Below are 24,554 nucleotides of genomic sequence, written 5' to 3'. Positions count from 1 at the left end.
TTAAATTTACTGGGGCTGGACTGCAGGGCCAAGCATGGCCTATGTACAATGTACGGCAGTGTGTTTAATGGGGAATGAAGGAGCAGCACACCTTTGGTAGACGCTGGTATAGTTTTCTGCTTGTGCTTTCCAGTTTTGAGACATAAGTAATGTTACATACGGTTTTAAAAGTAGTAGTGTAAATTCTCATGTTGTTTTGTAAATAGATATACATCCAAAATTAAAAATCTGTAAAAGGAGCAATGATGATTCTCCCAATGTTTCAATGGATATGTTGCATGTTTCTGCTTTACTTTTTTTTGACACTTTATTTTTGCCACGAGTACGAACGCGGCAGATAAGGAGAGAGATAGAGGGGGTTCCCTCTGTCACTCCCTTGGCTACCCGCAGCACGATCGCGGCGTCCCGGGGGGGTTTCCATGGCATCTGGAGGTCTGACAAGACTGGGTCTCATAGGCAAAATGTCAGTAAAACACTGACAAGCACAATACATTGCAGTATAGAAATACTGCAATATATTGTATAAGGGATCAAGGTATCCCCAGTGTAAGTCCCCTTGTCAGACATACAAAAAAAAAGAAAAAAGTAAAAAATAAAAATAAAAAAAATATTATATATATATATATAAATAAAAGAATTTAAAAAATACCTCCCATTAGAATGAACCCCTAAAAACAAAATTGGTATTGTCGCGTCCGTACCGACCTTGGCCAAGCATCTATTACATCGTTATACCAGTATTGTCAGGTGTATAAAAAAAAAACAAAACTAAAAATTGCAATTTTAGTGCTTCCTGTCTCCCAAAAACATGTTACAGAAAGCGATCAAAAGATCAGATGTACCAAAGTAACCGATACCTTTTCCTGCAATAAACAAGCCCTAATAACTAAAAAAAAAAGTTATAGCTCTCAGAATATGGTGACACTTCCATAAAAAGGAGTTTTTATTTTTGAAACTAGAAAAATATAAGTAAACCTGTCCATGTTTGGTATCTCCTTAATTGTACTAACCTATAGAATAATTATATCATGTTTATTATACTACATACTATTAGTATATTATACTATTATACAGTGAACTGAGTAAATGTTTAAATTACAAAAACAAGCGGCAAAACAGCTGTTATATCCTGTATGGTTGCAGGAAAGAGTTAATAAGTTTGAATCATCATGCTATTTTTACCATAAAAATAAACTCATTGGAAAATACAAATCTTTCCGCAAAAAACAAGCTCTTGTATGCCCATGTCAGATAGTAGTCAAGTAGTCATGTTGTCCCTTAGAAATGAGATAGCTTTCTCGGATACTAGCACCTCACATTTTGGCAGCAATGGCCAGACATGTGCTATAGAGACCTGCCAGACCACCTGGATTCAGTGATCATTACCACAGAACGGCTGTGGGACCTGCAGTAACTCCCGGACATTTCATATACAAAAACTTTTTGTTTCTATGTGCAATCCCTCCAGCTTAGGTGGCTGTATCCAAGGACACAGTCTTGTTTCTAAGGGACCAATATACATTTATGAGAAATTATCTTCACACAGGAAAAAATGTTAACATGTAAAAATGTATATATGGTAGATTAATTAAACTGAATGTGAATGTCCAGATGAGAATACCCCTTTAACCCCTTAACGCCGATGCTCTTTTTGGTTTTTGTGTTTTCATTTTTCATTTTTCACTCGCCACCTTTAAAAACCTATAACTTTTTTATTTTTCCATGTACAGAGCTGTTTTATGGCTTATTTTCTGCATAAAAAATTACACTTCAAAATGTACTGGGAAGCGGGACAAAATGTCCAAAGGTAGTAAAATTGGTAAAAAAAACGCATTTGTGCCGTATTCTTGTGGGCTTGGATTTTACGTATTGCCCCAAATGACATGTCTACTTTATTCTTTGAGTCAGTACGATTACGGGGATACCAGATTTGTATAGGTTTTATAATGGTTTCAAACATTTACAAAAATTAAAACCACCTGTACAAAAATTTTTTTTTGGGGGGGGGATTTTGCCTTTTTCTAGTGCTAATACCTTTTTTTTGGAGGTGTCATTTTTTCGGCTTTTGATGACGTTTACAATGTTATCATTTTTAGGACTGTACGACCTTTTGATCACTTTTTATAGAATTGTTAATTTTTTTTATGTGGCAAAAAAGTGCAATTTTCGACTTTGGGCACGATTTTCCGTTACGGGGTTTAATGCAGTGAAAAAACGTTATTATATTTTGATAGATCAGGCATTTTTGGACGCAGCAATATCTAATGTGTTTATGATTTTTACTGTTTATTAATATTTATATCAGTTCTAGGGAAAGGGGGTGATTTGAGTTTTTAGGGTTTTTTATTATAATTTGTTTTAAACTTTTTTTAATTTTTATTTTTACCATTTTTCAGACTCCCTAGGGTACTTTAACCCTAGGTTGTCTGTACGATCCTATCATATACTGCCATACTAGAGTATGGCAGTATATGGGGATTTTACTTCTCATTCATTACTGATAGCACATTGTAATGAATGGGTTAACCCGAAGCAGCCTCGGGTCTTCCCGTCACGGGAAGCGACGATCCTCAGAAAGATGGCATGAGCCCTCTCCATGCACTCCCACCCAGCATGTGTTAATAAGCCCGTCATGTTTGCAATTGAAGGGCTTATGCAAACAGTGGTGCAAATTGAACAAAAGACAATGCTTTTTAGGGTGCGTTCACACGTCTAGATGCAGTTTTTGACGTCCAAAACAGCAGTGGAGAGGAAAAAAAGAGAAGTAACCCCTTTCAATAATCATTATACGATCATTATAATAAGTGTTTATAACCTTAGAACACTTTGACATAACAAGAAGATTTTGAGAATGGCCATTGATCGTCATGTTACTTGAAAATCTGGTTCATATGTTTGCGGTCAGTTGTGAAAAAATTTAAAATGTAGAAACATTTTCCAGGGCACTGAAGGGAATGACCATGTAGAGCAGATTTGTATTGGCAAATCGTAAAAATTTTAGATTTTGGGTGAATGAGGATGAGATGCACTTTATGCAGGATGAGATACACTTTACTTCATTTTGGGGTGTTAATAGTTTTCATTCATCCTTTTTTGGATTTTTAGCAATTTTTGTTGTTGGTCACCCATTATACCATAAAAATTATATGTTATCTTTATTCTATGATCACTAGGATTACCCCGATACCCAATTAATTTCAGTTTTAAAATATTTTGTCCAATTTCACAGCATAAAAACAAAATTAAAGAAAATCAAAAATTTTGCCATCACCATCTCTTTTCAGAGGCATAACTTCTGTATATTTGTGTTGACAAAGCAGTTTGAGGGTTTTTTTTTCAAAAAGATGTATTCTTTTAAGTGGTACCAATTTGGGGCACTTAGTTTTTTTTGTTCACTTTTTAAAACATTTTTTGTGAAGAGATCTGATTAAACATCATTGTCATCGGCAAGTTTTTCAGATTTATTGATTGATTCATTTACATATGTTCAAATATTCAAATATGTTGCTTTCTGTGTTTGATACACTTTATTAGGTATATCTATGGCAATGTGGTGTTTTAGGGACTATTACTTTATTTGTTATTTATTATAAAAATGTTTATAACTATTTTTCACTTTTTAACATTTCCTTACACTTGGTCTTTAACAAGCGAGTCAATGCTCTATAATACAATGGTATTGTAATGTAGTGTAACTGTCTCAGCATGTGCAGACAGTTACAGTCTGATCCTGCTGGGGAAATCCTATCCTTTCCATGGCAGGTCCAGTGAAGTTCCCCAGGGCTGCCATGGTAAGCGGCACAAGGTAGTTTAATCCTTAGGAGGAGAAGCAAGAAACCTCTTACATGCGGTGGTCATGCTTGACTGAGGCATGTAAGGGGTTAACTCTGATAGTGGGTATTAGAGGAGGGTGTTAGCTGTAATACACAACTGACACCCATAGCTTTTGGAACTGAAACTGGCTCTGCTTGTGAGCCGATGCCAGAAACTTGACGTAATAGTACGGTGGTTTGCAGGAAGTGGTTAATCCTCTTCCAGTTCTTGTATTATGGACTGTCTAAGACTTTCTACATGGGAGCAGACACTGCAATCAGATTTACTAATGATAATAAATAGACACTTTCTTGTCATACAGTTATAAATAAGGAGCTCATGCTCCTTTACTTCTGGTGTTTCAGATGCAGTCTTTTTTGAACAGAAGAGGTGATGCACTGCAAAAAGTAATCAGAAATAGATGGATCCTCCCCGAAACCTCCCCTGGCCTTCCAAGTCAGTCTGCCCTGCACGGTTGTAGATCGATGCCTTTCCAAGGCCAAAGCTTTGGAACTGCCCAAAATGCTGATTTACATATGGGTATTGGCCCCAGTCTCCACCAAGTCTCCCACCAGAGTCCCAACCTCTGAAGAGTGAAAGGTTTGAGGCTTTTGATAAGCACTTACCAACACCATTGGACTGAATACAACAGAAGGTGGAAAAAGATTTGAAACAGAAAATGTGTGTATTATATCAATTATTAATGCTGATAAAAAATATAACAGACATGACAGATTCTTTAATTTACTAATGTAAGAAATGAAAAGGTAAATGCCACAGTTTTGATAGGAACCATTAGACTTTTGAAAGGTAGTTATTACCTGTTTAACCTCCTCCATCCATGCCTCTCGTCCTACAAACTCCTGATGAAGAACAACGGGGGCACAATTTAGACCAAAAGATGTTCCACTGTGCTTTCCATTCAGAAACGGCTGGAGGTCTGAGTTCAGCTGAAATACATTGACCAGATATTGTTTTGTCATGACTACATGATCATCCAGAGCTAAATATAGCTAGGACTGTCTGAATAACAACCACAGTAATACAACATTCAGTAAATGAACAGGTAAATGGGTCTGATAGCCTAAGGATAATTGATATATTGAAGTAGAAGATTTTATAAAGCAATTTTTAGTTCACAATAAATTAATATTCCTATTACAAGGAACACTTATCTCTATGGAACAATAAGCCGAATTTGCCATTGTCTAACCAGGTTATAAATAATTCCAGGGAACATATTTTGCTACTTTCTCTCAGGTGTACCAATAGGGGCACAATGGCATCCTCTCTGGCTTGCACAATAAAAGTGGATGAAATATACTAACTGTAAAGCAATGTGCTATGTATCAGTGTACATTCTATCTATACAGTATTTAGGTGGACACTACACCAGGCCTAGAAAAATCTAGGAGGCAGATTGTGGTCAGGACCCATTTTGTATTCAAGATAAGGTATTTTCTGTAAAATCCAATATTCCCTTTATACTAACCCCAGAGATTGGGCTGTTGTCTATGACTTCTGGCTCGATTTAAGGGATAAAGAAGGGCTTTTTGGAGGCACTGCCTCTCTGCCACTCGCCAGATCATCCCAGACTCTGGAAGTCAAATGTATGCCCCACTAAAGCTCAGTGGATAGAAGCCCAAAATTATGTAATGAGGATGAAGAGATTAGAGCTATGGAGGGTCTGGTGGATTCTCAGATCAACTAGATTCACCAAGATTTGGTGCCCCTGGATTGACTTCTGCAGCTATACGGAGTTTGCCTCTCAGGTGGGGGTTTGATGACCTTTACCCTGTCACCTGCCTACCAGGGTTCCAATTAAGCAGTAGACAACTTTAACTCTTGTCTTTATTCTCACCCCCCCCCCCCTCTTTTTCCCCCTATGTGTTCTAACCTGTAGTTTCTCACCCTCCTTTCAGGCCTTGACCACGCCCGCTTGTGTTTTCTTATGTCTTCCAATGTTCTCCATGTTTAGTGTGATAAATGTTAATATGTGTTATTCAAATGGCATAGATTCCAATATCTTTACAACTCATGGTGGGAGATAGCCCCATATATCAGTATGAACCTTTGGCTTACACAACTTGAGGCACCCCAATCTATAGTCAGCATAACTTTTGGTTGCGATATATCTCTCCTTGTATTGTTATAATTCGTGTATATGTATCTGAATCAGCTATGTACCCGAGAAACGTCATAATTACTCATAACTATGTCATTGACAAATTTCAATAAAGTTTATTGAACAGAAAATCTAATATCCCCAATCCTTTGTGACCCAGGTTCTTTAAAGGGCATCTACCACCAGGATGAAAGACTGTATGCAAATTAATGCAAATTTCATTGCATGGTGCTGCAATTGTATACCCTGTGGACTTTCTGATGGACCATCTGCAGCATGTATATGTTGCTTAACCCCTACGGGACTCAGCCTCTTTTGGCCTTAAGGACGCGGCCCCATTTTTAAAATCTTCAAATTAGTTTAAAAATTTGGATGAAAACTTTTGCGTTTAGTTATGAAAAAAAACTAAATTTGGAAAAATTCTTTATTTTCAACGTTCTAAATTCTCTACTTTTGATGCAGATAGTCATAGCACCCAAATAAATTCATAACTTACATTTCCCAAATGTCTGCTTTATGTTGGCATGGTTTTTTAAGATTCCACATATTTTACTAGAATGTTATAAGGCTCAGAATTTAGGTATCATTTTTCCCATTTATTGTAAAATCACCAGAACCCGTATTTAGATGGATCTGCACAAATTCTAATTGACACCGAGAGGCCTAAATAATAGCGAGACTTATAAATTACCCCATTATGGAAACTACACCCCTCAACGTATGAAAAACCACTTTTAAGAAGTTTGTTAACCCTTTAGGTGTTTTATAGGGGTTAAAACAAAATGGAGATGCAGTCTGCAAATTGTAATATTTTTTCACAATACACTCATTTTGGGTGGAAAATTAAACATTTACAATGGGTTAAATGAAAAAAGGCTTCACAAAGTTTGATAGCCAATTTCTCCCAAGTACACAGATACCCTATATGTAGTGGTAACTTGCTGTATGGGCACACGGCTGGGCATAGGAGGGAAGGAGGCGCCATCCAGAGCAGATTTGCGATGTCACTTTGTACAGGCTATAATTTTTTTCTTTTTTTAATGTGGACCTATAGGGGCTTATTTCTTTTGCCACATGAGATGCACTTTTCTGGTACATAATTTTGGGGCATCTATAGCTAATTGGTTAGATTTTATTAACTCTTTGTTGGTGGAGGAAATGAAAATCATCAATTTTTAGGAAAATTTTTATGTTTTTTTTTTGGCCGTTAACCATACCATAAAAATAGTATATATTATTTTTATTCTATGGGTCGCCAGGATTACGAAAAGACCTCATTTATATAGATTTTTTTCCCATTTTTACTGAATAAAAATTAATTTGGCAAAAATGTTGTTAATTTTAGCATCACTGTCTTTCATATGCATAACTTTTTTATTTTTCGCCTCACAAATCTGTTTAAGGGCTAATTTTTTGCGAGAAGGATTGTTCTTTTTAGTGGTCTTATTTTAGAGTGCATAACATTTTTTAAATCACTTTTTAGAGCATTTTTATAGGGTATTAATTGAAAAGTATCTTTTTTTTAGCTTTTTTGGGTCTTTTTTTTACGGGGTTCACTTTGCGGATCTAATAACGATTCTTTTTTATTATGCAGATTGTTACGGACGCAGGGATACCAAATATGTGGGGGTTTTGTGTATTTTATTCAATTGTACTGAAAAAAACTAATTTCGAGAAAATCTTGTTCATTTTAGCATCACCATCTTTTCATATGCAGAACTTTTTTATTTTTCGGCTGACACATCTGGTTAGGGGCTTATTTAATGCGTGAAGAGTTGTTCTTTTTAGTGGGCTTATTTTAAAGTGCATAACATTTTTTAAATCACTTTTTAGAGCATTTTTCGTGTTTTTTATACTTTATTAAGTGTTTTTATGGGAAAGTGACATTTTAGGGGCTTATATTTTAATATTTTATATTTATTTTTTTTTATTTTAATGTGTAGTGTTCAGTGTTTTTCACTTTTTTCTTACTTATACTTACTTGAACTTGAACCAGTGATCGCTGGTTCAAGTTCAATACACTGCTCTACAATACTATTTTATTGTAGGCGCATGCTCAGACACTTTACAGTCAGACCCGGAAGGGGTCTGACTGCCAGGGAAAGCGGTAAGCGGTGCAGGGGATCCGATCCATAGCGCAAACACCCTTACACCTCAAGCATGACCACTGGGGTGTGTAAGGGGTTAACACCCGCGATCGGAGCCGGCTCCAATCTCGGGTGTTAGCGCAGGCTGTCAGCTGTGATAGACAGCTGACAGCCGCTGCTTTTGGTGCCTGCTCCGTTCGTGAGCCGGTGCCAGAAGCAGGACGTTATAGCTTAGCATCTAGCCCCGGGGACGTACTATAACGTCCTGGTGCGCCTAGGGGTTAATGGAATTCCATTTTCTTCGATTTATCCAATTATAATTTCGGTCACATTTAGAGGGGTTGTTTTTTAATGTACATGCTCCAATGTACAGAGTATCCAATAAACTAATAAAACATATATGTGCAAACATGTAACAGGAAATACTTCTAACCCCAATAACCTCATTACTCAGTAAGAAATGGGGCTGTAGTGTTACTCCAGATGTCTATTATTTCTGTACATATTATCTCTGTTTTATATCTGTCTACATTCTCCTTCCATTCCCATCAGGGAGCAGTACTTGCAATATAACAAGGAAAATTCATTGCTGTTTCCCAGAGGATTCTATGGTGCTCCTGGGCACAAACTGAACTTTAGGGAATAAATCACTAGAGTGCAGTGTACATGGAAAGTTCTCTTAAATTATGAATGCTAAATCTGTTGTTTCCCTTTACCAAAACAAAGTTGAAAAACATTTTATTTCTTCAACTTTAAAGACAGGTCTTCCTAAAACTAGCCATTTCATGTATTTACTTCATTGTTCTAATTAAAAATACAAAATCTGTCAAAACAGTAGAATGCCACCAAAACTGCTGGCTGGCACAGGTGGCATACTTACATTTCAACCTGCATTAAAGTGTATTAATGACACAATTATGTGTGTTTTAAGTGCTGTCCAGTTCAGGTGTGTGTGTTTTAAAAAATGTTTTTAAATTTTCCCTACGTCCATGAGGCAGAGCTAATGGACGTGCCTCTGCTTGCACAGCTGGAAGCAACGGGTAGAAGAGGAAGCTGGGCAGTGGGAGTTTTTTTTTTTCAATATGACAATGGGTTCTGAAGATTACAATATTGATGGGTCTCTGCTGGATATTTCATTATTAAAGGACATCTACCATCAGATTTACTGATGTTAGATGTCCCAAACTTACTTGCTTGTCCAGTCTGTTATGGGATGATCTCACTTTTATGAAGCCCTGAGCACCTCCGACTCATTTAAATATAAGTTATAAAGTCTTTTTTAGGACAATGCCGATGTCCTGGGACTTCATAAAAGCAAGATCATCCCCTGACAGTCGGGGCGAGCAAGTAAGTTTGGGACCTCTACCATCAGTAAATCTGTTGGTAGATCTCCTTTAACCCGATCGCCAGAAGCTGAGCCTATCGTGATCCCAGCTGTTTAACCCTATAGACGCTGTGGTCATTGTGACCATGGCGTCTACAGTGAATCGTCGCCATGGCAACCCTGAGGCCCGAGAAGGCCCCAGGACTGCCTTCATTAGAAGCCTGTTAGGATTGTGCTTACAGCACAATCTAACAGTGCTGATGTCAGCCTATGCAGAATGCATAGGCTGACTGTAATATGCTGAAATACATCAGTATAGCAGTATATTACAATGAACAAGTGATCAAATGATCACTTGTTCATATCCCACCTGGGACAAAATAAAACAGTTAAAAAAAGTAAAAAAAAAAAAAGTGCAATTAAAAAAAATTATTAAAAAAGTCCCTTGAAGTCCCATCCCATGCAATAATCCAATAAAACATAAAAAAGTTAAAATCACCAAAAAAACACAACATATTGGGCATCACAACGTCCGTTACAACAATAAAATAAAATTGTCACCTGTACGGTGAACGGCGTAAAAAAAAAAAAAAAAAAAACAACTTGAAATTTTCACATCTGACCTCATAAAAAGCGCATAAAAAGTAATCAAAAAGTAACATTTACCCCGACATGAGACCAAGAACAAGTACAACTTGTCCCGCAAAAAATAAATTTCTCACAAAATGAGTTCTATATTCTGCAAAACATGTTAACCATAAAAAAGCCATATAAATGGGGTATCGCCGTAATCGTGATGACCCATAGAATAAAGATAACACATTTTTATGGTATGGTGAACGTCTGGCAAAAAAATGCTAAAAACCATAAACAAGAATTAATTATTTTTTTAACCACCACCAAAAAAAGAGTTAATAAACTCTGATTATTGACTATTGAGCCCCCCCATAAATGATGTACCTGAAAAGTGGATCTCATCTACAAAAAAAATAATTTCCCATATGATCAAATTACAAAAAATAAACATTTTATAGCCTGTAAAATGTGACATTGCAGATCTGTTCTGAATGGCGCCTCCTTCCCTTCTATGCCCGGCCCTGTGCCCGTGCAGCAGTTACCACCACATATGGGGCATCCTAAAAAATTACAGCTTGTAAATTACACCTCCATTTTGTTTTAACCCCTGTAAAGCATCTAAAGGGTTAACACACTTCTTAAAGTTGATTTTTTTATACATTGAGGGGTGTAGTTTCTAAAATGGCATGATTTATGGGGTTTTACTGCTGTGTAGGTATCTCAAAGTCAGTTAAAGCTGAGAAGGAGCCCCTAAATAATGGTTTTGGCAATTTTCATAAAAATTTGAAAAATTGAACCCAAAATTCTGAACCTAATAACAACCTAGAAAAGAGAGAGGATGCATAAAACCCTATGCCGATATAAAGCAGATATTCCGGAAATGTTAGCTATAAAGTTACATGGGTGCTATGACTATCTGTCTGAAAAGCAGAAAATTTTGAACTTTGAAAATGAATTATTTTAAGAAATTTTTGCCAAATTTAAATTTTTCTCATAACTAAACACAAAATATATCATTAAAATGTTTCTATTACTTTGAAGTACAATGTGTGACGGTAAAACAATCTCATAATCCCCTGGTTAAGTTAAGGCGTCACTAAGTTATAACCTCCTATAATGACACAGGGCAAATTTTAAAAATCAGGCCTTAGGTTTAAAATGGCTTAGACACAAAGGGGTTAAGGAGGCTTTGCTGGACATTTCATTACTGAGGGGGCTTGGATGGACATTTCATTATTGAGGGGGCTCTGCTGGACATTTCAATATTATGGGGGCTCTAATGGACATTTCATTATTGAGGGGGCTCTGATGGACATTTTATTATTATGGGGGCTCTGTTTGACTTTTCAATATTATGAGGGCTCTGATGAACACTGTTTATCAATAGAGGGGATTCTGTGAATGTATTATTAATGAGGGGAGGCTGCCAGATATTTCATTATTGAGGGGAGACTGCTGGACATTTTATTAGAAGAAGAGTGAACAGAGGGGAGGCTGTTGGACATTTTCTTGGTGGCAGGAGATTGATGGATATTTTTTAATGGGTGGAGGCTACTCTACATCATTTTATTAAAGAGTAGCTTCTGCATTTTCCACCCTAGGTTTCTAATCAAGTCAATAAGTTTTCCCTATTGTTTTGTGGTAAAATAAGGTGCCTCAGCTTATTCTTGAGTATTTATAGTACATACTTGATCCAAAACAGGCACTTCTGCATGCAAGCCCAAAGCAAAGTGATAATTCAGTTTTCCACTAATATTTTTACCTTGTATGAATTTACAATATTCTTTGGATTCTTACATTATATGCCTGCCAATAAATTAACTACCAGCAGGTATTTAGGGGAATGTATTTCAGAAGCATGTTCTATCATTGTAAAGTAAATTCCAGCTGGAAAAGACCACCCAACGTGCTTTTCACTTAACTTAGTTTATTGTAGTTTTATAAGGAAAAGTGGAACAGCGTAACACAAAATTTCTATAAAGAAAACAGATAAAGATATGTCAATTACTGCACCTTATAGCTTAAGGACATGTGTTTCCCATACTGGAAAGCCATAGACTGGACTTCTGTATCATGCTTTGCTAATTCCATTGCTGCTTGACAGCCCTTAGCCAGCAGCGCACCATGCGAGAGGAAAATGTGTTCCATCCAGTTCGTTATTCCAATATCGTCGGTGAAGGCGTTTTTCTAAACATGGATACAGTTATTTGTTTAGAAGCAACTTATTACTGTAATACAACCTTCACTATTTACTTAAAAATTTACATACCATATCAATAACAATATAACATATTTTATATTGCCACAATGTTTTCAGAACATATATACATAAATATAGTAAAAAAATATCAATTAGATCCGTGCTAATATACTTTAAAAATGGATTTGCCACATCTATTGTAGGTGTCATAAGAATTATTCATGTAGCATTCATGGCATTAGTCTTACTCAAATAACAGAAATCATTCCGTAGATCTCAATCTTAGATATGTAGGATGTCTCACTTTTTGACCAAAAGCATGTTCATTAAAAAAACAAAGGTTCCCAGAAAAGTTTCACATACAAAATACTCTGGAACATTTACTCTCATTCCTACAATTCATGAGGTAGGTGGGTGTTTGTTATTGTTATGACTGCTGCACACAGACATTGCTTCCATTCATAAACTTATATGCAACTCACCTGAGGTGAGTCCAATAATATTAATGGGGTCCTGCATATTAAATTTTACTTGCATTGCCCTGCCTCCTTGTTCCTGATTGACGGATCTCACTGCTAAGACATGCTGCTGTATGGAACCAGTACTTGGGCACCATCTGCCAGTATTCAACTACAGACATATACAGCTCTGTTTACTTATTATTAGAAGTAGAAAAAGCTGTGTCAAATGTTTTACATAGTGCCTTGCTGGAACATCGAGAGAGAGCTCTATGACTTCATTAAAGCCCTTCATGTTATATGACAAGAGTGATGTTATCTCAGGTCCCTTTCTTTATTCATTAACATAACTGCAGGTCTCCATGGATTATGGGAAGGAGTAGAAGGTCATGTAGGTATACTGTGATTTCATGTGATCAGATACATACATGGAGTAAACTTTGCAAATGGTTCAAGTAATGATATGGGGAAGATCAGATGGGAGGGGCTGGCAGAGCATGACATGCCCCCTATGATGCCAGGTAAGACAACATAAATTTGATTTCATGGGGATGTCAAAAAAGGGTGTAATTTAGTTAATAGGGCTTTGTGGGAACTTGTCAATAGCTGGATAGGATCCCTTTAAGTCCTCCAGTAATCCCTTAATAAAACACTGAGGCTTGCTGACATCTGGCCTCTGCGTCAGTAGGTCTGCCCTTTTTCTGTGAACTAAAGTAATCTTAATCTTAATTTCTGTAATTTTTATCATCTAGTAAAACAATAAAATCAATAAAGATTTCAATACGAAAAATTATTATCGCTAAGACATTAACCATTCTAAAGGATCACATTTGATGTAACACTGAAATAGTCTCAAAGGATCTGTGTGCTCTTTGGAACCGGATAAAATCAGCGGTCATACATCCAGCACATTTAAAGTTTTTATAAGACATATGTATCAATCATGATACTATGTAAATGTTCATTTGACAAATAAAAATATTGTCTGCTCATCCTTTGGACTGTCCTCCAGTGGCAGATGTTGGGATCACATCTTCTTGTGCTCTAGGACAGTGTTCCCCAACCACCGGGCTGTTGTCCAAGACCGGGCCGTGGAGCACCTACTCCTGGGCTGCGGCTAAGCTCTGTAAAGAAAAAAAAAATACAATACTCACCTTCCCCCCACAGCAGTCCCCTATTCCTTTACTTAATTTCCATGTACTGGGAATAGAGAAGTGCTTTATGTCATGACATTGCATTTTCCGACAATAGACTGCTGCAGGGGAATGGAGAAGGTGAGTATTCTGTAGGAAAGGGGAGATTTGTGTCCCCTCCAATATCCCCTTTCCTGTAGCATTTTGGGGGAAGGGGAAGGCATGCTACAGGAGAGGGGGCATTGGAATGGGGGCGTGCTACAGGAGAGCGGAAAATGGAAGGGAGGAATGCTACGGAAAGGGGGGCAGCAATAGGAAAGGGGACAGTGGAAGCAGGGGAGGCTTGCTGTACAGGAAAGGGGTCAATATTATTAGTTGGGGGGGCGCTTTTTCAGGAAATGCAGGACCATATAAGTTGGCCACACAGGAAGTTATGGTGGCGTTTGCAAACATACATTTTTGGCTATGAGATAATGAGACTAGACACCATCTCACTGCCCACTGATCCGTGGAAAAAATTTATGCTCACAGCCGGTCCCTGGGCAAAAAAAAGTTGGGGACCACTGCTCTAGCTGTGGCTGGACAAATTCAACAGTGGCATCTTTCTTCTCTTCCATTCTCTACAAATGCACTGGTCCACTTAACTGAGCGTACATATGATTAGCAGGTATTGGCCAAGAAAATGAATGTAATAAGCTGCCTGAAACGTGTGGATCAAGTGGCCTTACTTCCACATAGTAATTACATCACTGACTCAGCAATTTAATAAATCAGCAATTTAAAGTCATCCTTCCAAAGAAATACTTGATTATAATCCATCGTAAATGTGGCATGATGTGGAAGAAACCAAAAAGTATGGGCCACAACTCAAGGTCTAGGACAAATGGGCAGGGATCACAAGAGCTACCGTAGTACTGCAACACACATTTAATATAGAAATTAAACTGCATTTTGTGTGACTTTTGCTCCCACTTTTTACATGTCATTTTTTACAGACTTTGAAATTGTATAATGAAAAGAGCAATGCACAGGTACCATTGGGCTCATGTGCCACGTTTAATAATAAACAGACTTTATGTTAATGTACTCATTACTTTCTGCAAAAATTTCTTGTTGAACAGTTGCCCAATGAATGCAACACATGATATGCCTAGAAAAAGAATGAAACATAAACCCATCTCACTCTTACGAGGTATCATATTTCTAGAAATCAAAACCAGAGACTAAATCAAATTCCTGCAGCAGACTCTAATCTTACTAACTTGAGCACGTGCCAAGAAGTGCAATGTTACATGGAGAGGAGGGATCACAAAATTGGAGACTGATTTGAAAAGAAACAATATCTTTTGTAGCAAGAAAGCGTCATATCAAAATTCACCGTGCACAGACAGACTATTAATTCAGGAACGGTAAGAAGGTAATATAATGACAGTTCTGAATGTCATGTAGGATAGGATGAAACAGCAGTATGTTAAACCCATAGGTAATATACATTCAAATAAGAAGAATCCAAACTGCAGATAAACACAACATATCAAACTAAGAAAAGGCGATTCTTACCTCTGGCAAATATGAATTTTCATAGTATATTCCTTGCACCAGGTCACCAATGGCACTAGATACCAACTCTACAACCTGCAACAAGATTGATATTGTTAGTTCAGGAGGTGAAATCTCTGTAGGCCAGTGGACGTTGTTTTATTATTTTATTCACATATTTCTTATCAATGAGAAGCGGCTCTTTTATTTATTCACATGTATCTCCCAAAAGATGCATATTTTTCCTTTAACCAAAATCTTGGTGTATTTGTAACAAATTTCCTATATGCTGGAAATAGGGCACAAGAGGAGACACACAGATAAGAGGGGCTTAAGATAGGGAGAAGTGGAGGTGGTGTAGAAGCAAAATACAAGCATGGTATAGAAAGATTGAAAATATGAAAACATAGTTTTGGTATGATAAAAAAAAAATTGAGATTTTGCTTTTAGGCAGGAGTAAAAATTAATAAAAATAATATATATTCATATTTGATATCACCATATGTGTAACTGTATTATTATTAGGGTTGTCCGGGCTACAAAAAACTGTATATATTGTTGTTCTGCAGCACCGCCCGTCAAGGCACGCCTCCACGTCCACAGCCGCACGCCTGATACAATACTAGATTCAATGCTGTATCAGGTTGGATGAGAGCGCCTGCCTCTGTAAACTACCGCTTTAAACATAATTGTCTGTCCTGTACAGTGTAATGAAAAAAGATGACTGATTGATACAGCACAAAGGTGGTTTTTCCTCTAGTTTATATAATTTTAATATTTCCGGAAGTGGGGAAAACTGCCCTAAAATATATAGATAATGAAAACTGTAATCTTTTTATGTGACATATTCCCTTATGAGTCATCCTTATAATTACAATGTCGCTACATTTTACCAGTCATGCTTGCATAACACATTAAAGGGAACCCATCATCAGATTTTTAACAATAATCCCAATGACAGGTTCCCTATAGCTCAGACCTAGCTAAAATCACTTTAAAAAAAGTTGTTGGTGCCTTACCAGGAAACTCACAAATGGGTGTTTTCTCTTCAAATGGCTCAGCTCCCTCATCTTCCCCCCCTCAGGTATGAGAGACCTCAGCCCCATTTTTTGTATTTTGACATGTGTTGCTTTATATGGTTATAACTTTTGAAAACTTTTACTTATCAAAGCGATTTTGAGATTGTTTTTTCATCACGTTTTACTTAATTTTAGTGGTAAATTTTGACTGATAAGTTTTTTGTTTATTAAAAAAATTATGAATTTTTTGAAAAAAAAATTGCCATTTTCAAATTTTGAAATAATCTCGTTTTCAGGCAGATAGTTACCACCAAAATTAATTGCTAAATATGTCTGCTCTGCGTTTTCATAATTTTTGAAATATCTGGATAATGTATTTTGATGGTCCGAGATTGTTGGTAATAAGTTCATTTAGCCCTAAAATTTACACTTCACAAAAGGTAAAAATAGTAAACCCATCTTAAAATTTGTTATGCAATTGCTCCAGTGTATGAGACACCCCACATGTGGACGTTGTTGTAGTAGCGCACAGCAAGGCGCAGAAGGAAAGGAGGGCCATGCATTAGCCATAGATTAAGTGGTTTTAAGTTGGTTCATGGCACACTTTTTTGAGCTATAAAATATTTGCTTTCCTGTTAATGCTGCCAATGCGTTGGGTTATTATTTGCGGACTGAATTGCATTTTTTAGTGGTTATAATTTGGGGTGGCTATGCCCTATTGCTGACTTATTAACTTTTTGTTGTTGTAGAAAAAACATAAATTCTGTAATTGACTTTTTTTTTTGGTGTTCACCATATAACCTAAGTAACAAGTTAGATTTATTCTACGGGACAGTTACTACATTGCCAAACTATATTTTTGCTTATGTTTTACTAATTTTGTACAATGAAACCTAATGTGGGGAAAAATATCGATAATGTTTGCATCACCTTTTTCCAAGTAGCATAACTCTTTTAATTTTTGGTCTATATAGCTGCATGAGAGCTAGATTTTTTTGCGGGACATGTGCTTTACTACAGCAACATTTTTGTAATGATACTTTTTTTAATCACTTTTGATTGCATTTTACGTGGGACAAAATAGGTAAAAATAAGAATTTTTAGTGCCGTTAATCGTGAGGCTTTACTAGTGATTTTGGTTTATTGTATGGGTCATTAGGGACATGGCGATACTGCGTATGTCGGGTTTGTATGATGATTTTCACTTTTTTTGTGATTTGCATACATAAATTTAGGAACAGAATGTGAAATTTAAGGCATGAGGAGGAACAATGGCACATTTAGGAACAATGCTTTCTAATAGCATTTTTTAAAAAAATATGCTTGTTTAGGGGGATTAAATTTACTGAAAGGTTCCCTTTAAAAAATATTTTAAATATTATATAAATAGTTAAACTTCTAAAATCATAATAATACAATTTTCTCAACTTACATTTCTTAACTTCATCTATTAAGGAATATAAAAAGACACACAACTATTACAGTTATGTATAACATGAAACAAGAGCATACTCCAAATATTTGATACAGACGCCCTCAAAAATACACAGTAGTGTAAAAAAAAACATAATTATTTCTGTTCATGAGGGACATTAAAAGTAAGTGCTGAATGCAATAATAAAAATGCCTTCAGGCGACTCCATCTGCTCCAATGTATAGACAAGGGGTAATGTTTGCTTAAGGGTAAAGCCACCATCTGAAGATCATTTGCTGCCTTCTGCCATCTCCCTCAGCGGTACAACTGCACATCCAAAGTTTGTGCTATAGCACCAACCAACCTTATCCACATTAACCAAGGCCTATCAGCATAACTGGAACTGTGGTTATTCCACAGCATAACCAAAAGGTTCATACATTTAAAGAAAACCTGTAATGAAGATTAAGCCCCACATAATTGTAAACCTATTCATGTCCTGGATAACAGAAAGGTGGTGTTTTGAGGGCATAAATCTTCATGTCAGATTCCCTTCAAGTGTACAGTACTAAAAATATGTTCTATATCTTTACTGGTTGACTACTATACATTGACACACTGAGATTAAAGTGGGTTAACATGAAATGGGAATTATACGGGAAGGACTTTTATGTTCAGTTAAAGGTTGGGGCCCATTCCCTGATTTTATGGAACCATAGTGTTTCTTAAAAAACATGATGGTTTACCAATGTACTTTATCTTTAGGCCCCATGCATACAACCGTACTGGGGGCAGTGACCGAGCTGCATAAATTGTTGACAGATCATAGCCCCATAGAGGTCTATTATACTGTAACTCGATAACATGAGCACACTGGCCCGAATATATGAAAACTAAATGAATATATGAATTATTGCACACACTGTTCAATTATACGTCACAAAAGGCGCTGCTTTAAGGAAGTGTGCACACAGAAGCACTTATTTACAAGATGCACTTTCAGACTACTCGGGGCGACACAACTGTGTCGGACTCTAGACATAACTATGTCTAAAACTACAAATAAGCACTATATGTCAAATGTCCTATGCACTCCTTATCATCAGTTGGTGCTTCTGGAATAAATCCTACCCCTTTCCCCCAATAAGAATGTCCAGGCGCTCCTTACAAGCACAGACGTGCAACACCACGCACCGCTACAAGCGGATACATGCCGGACTTCTTTTTCACTTCCTTCTCACAGCGGCAGACGTATTTAAAAAAGGCTTATATTAGCCGAAACGTTATACTTTGGATTATTGCAATAAAATTTTGTTCACTAACTTCAAATTTGAACTTTGTGTGCCTAGATATTCTTTCTACAAATACGCACTACGATGCCCCATTAACTGCACAGTATTCTAAAGTGTCCAAAAAAATCCAACTGTGACAAAATTGTGGCGCAAACACTTAACCCCTTAACGCTGAAGCCACTTTTCACCTTCCTGACACGGACCATTTTTTAAAATCTGACATGTGTCTATTTAAGTGGTTATAACTTTGGAACGCTTTAACATATCCAGTTGATTTTGAGATTGTTTTTTCGTGACACATTGTACTTCATGCTGGTTGAGAAATTTAATAAATATATTTAGTATTTATTTATGAAATAAATGGAAATTTGGCAAAAATTTTGAAAAAAACAATGTTTTCCAAATTCAAAATTTTCTACTTTTTGGAAAGTTGGTCATAGCACTAAAATAACTTGATAACTAACATTTTCCATATGTCTGCTTTAACTTGGCATCATTTTTCAAACATCTTTTCCTTTATTTTGGATGTTAGGAGGCTTATAACTTTAGGTGCAATTTTTCAGATTTTTACGAAAATCATCAAAACCTACTTTTGGAGGGTCAATTTAGTTAGAAGTGACTTAATAAGGCCCACATGACAGAAACCCCCCACAAATGACACCATTTTAGAAACTACACCCCTCAAAATATTCAAAACAACCTTTGGGAATTTTGTTAACCCTTTGAGCGTTTCATGAGCGTGAAAGATAAATGAAAGTGAAATTAGAGAAATGTAATTTTATCTTACTATAGATTCATTTAACACTAAAATTTGCACCTTCACAATGGGTTAAAAAGGAAAATGCATTTTACAATGTTGAGGGCAATTCCTCTTGAGTATGCCAATACCCATTTTGTCACTGTACCCTGCTGTACGGGCACAGGGGGGCACTTGGAATGGAAAGAGCGTTGTTTCGTTTTTGCAGGGCAAATATTGCTGAAAAAGTTTACATGTGTCAGGATGCATTTGGAGAGCCATAGTGGTACCAAAACAGAGGAAAGCCCCAACATGAGACACCATTTTGGAAAGTACACCCCTTGGAGAGTTTAGCAACGTGTAATTTGTGTATTTTCCCTAATAGGTGTTTGATTCAATTAGGCCCCAAAAGGGAAAAAAGGTGAAAATTTTCTCAAAAAAGTCACTTACCCCAAATTTTTGTAAGCCACAAGGGATAAAAGATGAAACAACCCCATAAATGTGTAAAACTATTTCTCCTAAGCACAGAACTGCACCACTTTTGCATATAAAGTGTTGTATGGGTACACAGTAGGGCTCAGAAGGGAAAGAGGGGCGTTGGCCTTTTAGAAGCCAAATTTGACAGACATCCTTTACATGTGTCAGGATGCATTTAGAGAGCCGTAGTGGTACCAAAACAGAGGGGAATCCCAACAAGTGTCACCATTTTGGAAAGCACACCCCTTAGAGAATTTAGCAAGGTGTAATATGTGTATTTGTCCGTAAAGGTGTTTGATTTAATTAGGACTTAAATAGATAAAAGGTGAACATTTTCTTATAAAGGTCATTTTACTCCTAATTTTATATAGCTACAAGGGATAAAAAAATGTAATAACCCCCCAAAATGTGTAAACCTATTTTTCTCGAGTGTAGAAGTACCCCACATGTGTATATAAAATGTTGTATGGGCGCACAGTAAAAGGAAAGGGGAATGTTTGCCTTTTAGAAGCCAAATTTGACAGAAATGTTTGACATGCATTTGGAGAACCCTAGTGGTATAAAACAGATAAGAATCCGAAAAGTGTCCCTAATTTTTGAACGCACACCCCTTAGAGAATTTTGCAATGTGTAATATATGTATTTGCCCCTACAGGTGAATGATCCAATTAGGCCCGAATCATTAAAAAGGTGAAAATTTTCCTATAAATGTCACTTTACCCCTAATTTATGTAAGCCACAAGGGATAATATATTAAATAACCCCAAAAAAGGTGTAAAACTATTTCTCCCGAGTGTAGAAGTACCCCACATGTGCATATAAAATGCTTTATGGGCGCACAGTAGAGGAAAAGAGGGATGTTTGTCTTTTAGAGGCCAAATTTGTAAGAAATCCTTCACATGTGTCAGGATACATTTGGAGAGCCGTAGTGGTACCAAAACAGAGGAAAACCCGAAAAGTGACCATAATTGTTGAATGTACACCCCTTGGGGAATATAGCAAGGTGTAATATGTGGTGTAGTGTAATACACGTGGTGAAATGAGCATTTTGAACATACAGGTGGTTTCCAAATATGATGTGCAATGGAGTCCGAGATGGAAATTGCAATTATTTCTGGAAAGTTCAGTGCCCGTTATGTGGCGCCCCTTATGAAATAATGGAGGGCTATAGGGAGCAACGGGACATAACAGTTGTTACAATTATTCATTTTACCGAAATTAATTCACAATAGGTTGGGCGTGAATTGTGAATGTCTAGTGTATAAGGAGGTAGAATATACCAGGGGACCAACTAAACTTTTGTCACTCTGGAGTTGTCGCAGGTCTCTTAGTACATAGTGTCCATCCTAACTCCTGTTTTGGAACAGACTCTTTATTGAGTCCTACCATTAGAAGCAGCAGAATTCACCGGGAAAATGCTGTCCTGGCAAAACACAGGAACATCTAAACCAGAGGTACTGGGGCCCGTCCTTCTTGTCCCAATATTAGTTTCCTAATATCTTCCTCTTGAAAACGGAGAAATGATACGGCAGGACATGCACATTGGAACAGCTCGTAAGAGTTGTACACCATAATCTGTACAATGTACACGGCCCGCACTTTTGTACCAAATCTTCGTTTTAGTACGGAAATTATTGCCAAGTGTTGCTTTTATTCACCCTAGCGATGCCCATTGTGACGAATATTGCTGCTTTTGGCTGGACCAAATCGACCAGCAAATAGCGGCAAACATGGACAGAGGGGGGCAACAAAACCCCTCTGGACCGCAAGGCAAAATTGGTGGCTGTCAGGAACAGCCGCCACCCTGCCCCGATCACCGTGTCTACAGACATGGTGACCGGTATTACTGACGTCATAAGTAAATTCGCTGCTATCGGCTCGTCTGAATTGATGAGCCAATAGCAGCGATAATAAACTGGGGTGTGTGGGGGGGACGTAACCGTTCTGGTCCATGGGGCAGGATGGATGGCTGTCAGGAACAACCACCGTCTTACCCCGATCAGTGAACAGCCGCCGTCTTACCCTGACCGGTGTTGGAAAGTCACTACCCGCCGCACCGTTCTATAACAACACTCGTTGGGAATAGGCTATACAATCTTTATTTATTTTTTAAGCAATTTAGACAAATAAGGGCTTATTTTTTGCGAGACGAGATGCACTGTAAAAAAAACTTAATTTTAGTGGGTTTTTAGCTTATTGAAGAAATTTTATTAACTTTTTACGTGTGGAGGAAAATAAAATCATCAATTCTTGTTTTGGATTTTTAGCATTTTTTTGGGGGGTTGTTCACTGTAGCATAACAATAATATATTATCTTTATTCTACGGATCACTACGATTACGGTGATACCTCATTTATATAGTTTTATTTTTATTTGTCCAATTTTATTGAAGGAAAACTAGAATAGAAAAAATTGCATTTGTTTTAGTATTGCCGTTTTTATAGTGGCATAATTATAGTATTTTTTGGTTTACGGAGCTGGTTGTAAGCTTATTTTTTGCGTGACAAGTTGCTCTTTTTATTGGTATCATTTTGGTGCTTGTAACTTTTTCGGATCACTTTTTAGAACATTTTTTGTAAAGCAATTTGATTAAAAGTTTTAATTTTTGGCAAGTTTTTGGTTTTTTTTTTTACCACGTTCACCGAGCGGGTCCAATTATGATTAGGATTTATTGTACAGATTGTTACGGACGCGGCGATACCAAATAAGTGGGGGTTTTTCGTGATTAAGTGTTTTTTATACTTTATTACTTGTGTAAAGGGAAATGTGGTGTTTGGGGGGACTTTCACTTTCTTTTATTATTTATTTTTACTGTAAAAAACCTTTATTTATTTTTACTTTTTTTACATTTACTGACATCTTAGCTTGAACAAGTGATCTTCTGATCACTTGTTCAAGCTATTTTACAGGTTACACAGTGCAATACAGATGTATTGCGCTGCCCAGTGTCTTACAGCCGGGTCCTGCCAGGAGGCAGGGACCCGGCACCGAGAGGAGGATCGCGCAGCCCCGGGCACCGGCAGTCCCGGGGCTGCGATCGGAGGAGCGGACCCCCCCGGTAAGCGACGCGGGGGGGGGTCCGATTCACATTTAAATAACTTTAAATGCCTCTAACACACCGCGGTCAGCGCGACCGCGGCGTGTTAGGGGTTAACACCCGCGATCGGAGAAATCTCCGATCGCGGGTGTTAGAGGCGGGTGTCAGCTATAACATATAGCCGACACCCGCAGCTTCTGGCCCCAGCTCCGTTCAGGAGCCGGGGCCAGAAGCATGACGTAATAGTACTGCATTTTGCGGGAACGCACCTCCCGCGATGCAGTACTATTACGTCAAATGTCGGGAAGGGGTTAAAGAGGTTTTCCTACGAAAGAAATTCTCACATTTCAATCCTCTAGTGAAGTAAACACAAGAAAGATCATTTAACCCTTTACTTTACAATTTTACTCAGTTTTATTGCTGTTTTAGCTCGAATCACTCTTCTGGCTGCTCACTGCAAGATCCCAGGGTGTGGGCTGGGACTCTCTAAGCACACACATTTCTGTATTATCCATCTAGTTCTGTGAGGTGACAAGTGGGTACATTATCAGGGAACAAGGTATATATCCACTTTCATCTGGCTTCTGATTGTACTAACAAACTGACACATAGAAAGAGAGATGAGACTGATCAGGGATGCATGAGATACATTAGATGCCTATTACAGAGTCAGCACTGCTACATCTCTGTTCTCAGTCTCACAGATATGTGCCTGCCTCCCCCTTCCCCCGCATCACTTATCTCCTTGTAGCCTGTAGTTTGCAGCTTGTCTCTCCTCACAATCTCCATCCAGGAAGTGCATCAGTGTTTGTGATCTCTGTGCTGGGACTGCAGGGGGTGTGGTTACAGGCTCAAGATACAGAAATCTCCTCTGTACAATCTCGCACAAAAATCCAAGTTGGTGCCCGACCCTAAGTCTGAAGTTACAGGGTCAGATCTAGGGGCAACTTGAATTGTGTACAGCAGGGCTGATAGAGACAGGTTGGACTTATATCTTTGAAATGCTGTATTTTTGTTAATAACAGGGAATTAGAGAAAGTGTTATTTTAATGTGCTGAGTACACATAAGAAACTTGTCTTCGTGGGAATACCCCTTTAACTACTACATGTGCAAGGTCCAAAGTCACTTTTTTTTTCATGCAAACATAAACAAATAGACTGGCGCAGACACAATGAAATATCTGGGCCACTGTGTCTCGCTATGAGGTAGTCGGGCAGATGCACTGCAAAATATAGAGTAGGTCCTATCTTTGGACCAATTTTTAGAGCGGCTATTCAGCTTCACCCCTACACTGCAGAGCTCACCAAACGCTGCATGTAAAA

General features: G+C 37.5%; 1 protein-coding gene across 6 annotated transcripts in view; it reads right to left on the bottom strand.

Annotated features, from left to right (window-relative positions):
- The window catches only part of PDSS2 (decaprenyl diphosphate synthase subunit 2), a 114,992-nt gene that overhangs the window by 5,710 nt on the left and 84,728 nt on the right, over positions 1 to 24,554 (bottom strand). For all 6 annotated transcript variants that reach the window (XM_072141854.1, XM_072141852.1, XM_072141849.1 and 3 more), the window contains exons 5-7: positions 15,277 to 15,351; positions 11,939 to 12,112; positions 4,635 to 4,763 (exon numbers count right to left, since the gene is read on the bottom strand). In XM_072141854.1, the coding sequence (XP_071997955.1) occupies positions 4,635 to 4,763; positions 11,939 to 12,112; positions 15,277 to 15,351 (378 nt within the window). The remainder of the gene's footprint in view (positions 1 to 4,634; positions 4,764 to 11,938; positions 12,113 to 15,276; positions 15,352 to 24,554) is intronic.

This window comes from Engystomops pustulosus, chromosome 3, assembly GCF_040894005.1.
Source record: "Engystomops pustulosus chromosome 3, aEngPut4.maternal, whole genome shotgun sequence".
Lineage (NCBI taxonomy): Eukaryota > Metazoa > Chordata > Amphibia > Anura > Leptodactylidae > Engystomops > Engystomops pustulosus.
Note: the sequence above shows the minus strand (reverse complement) of the source record. Positions and strands in the feature narration are given on the sequence as shown.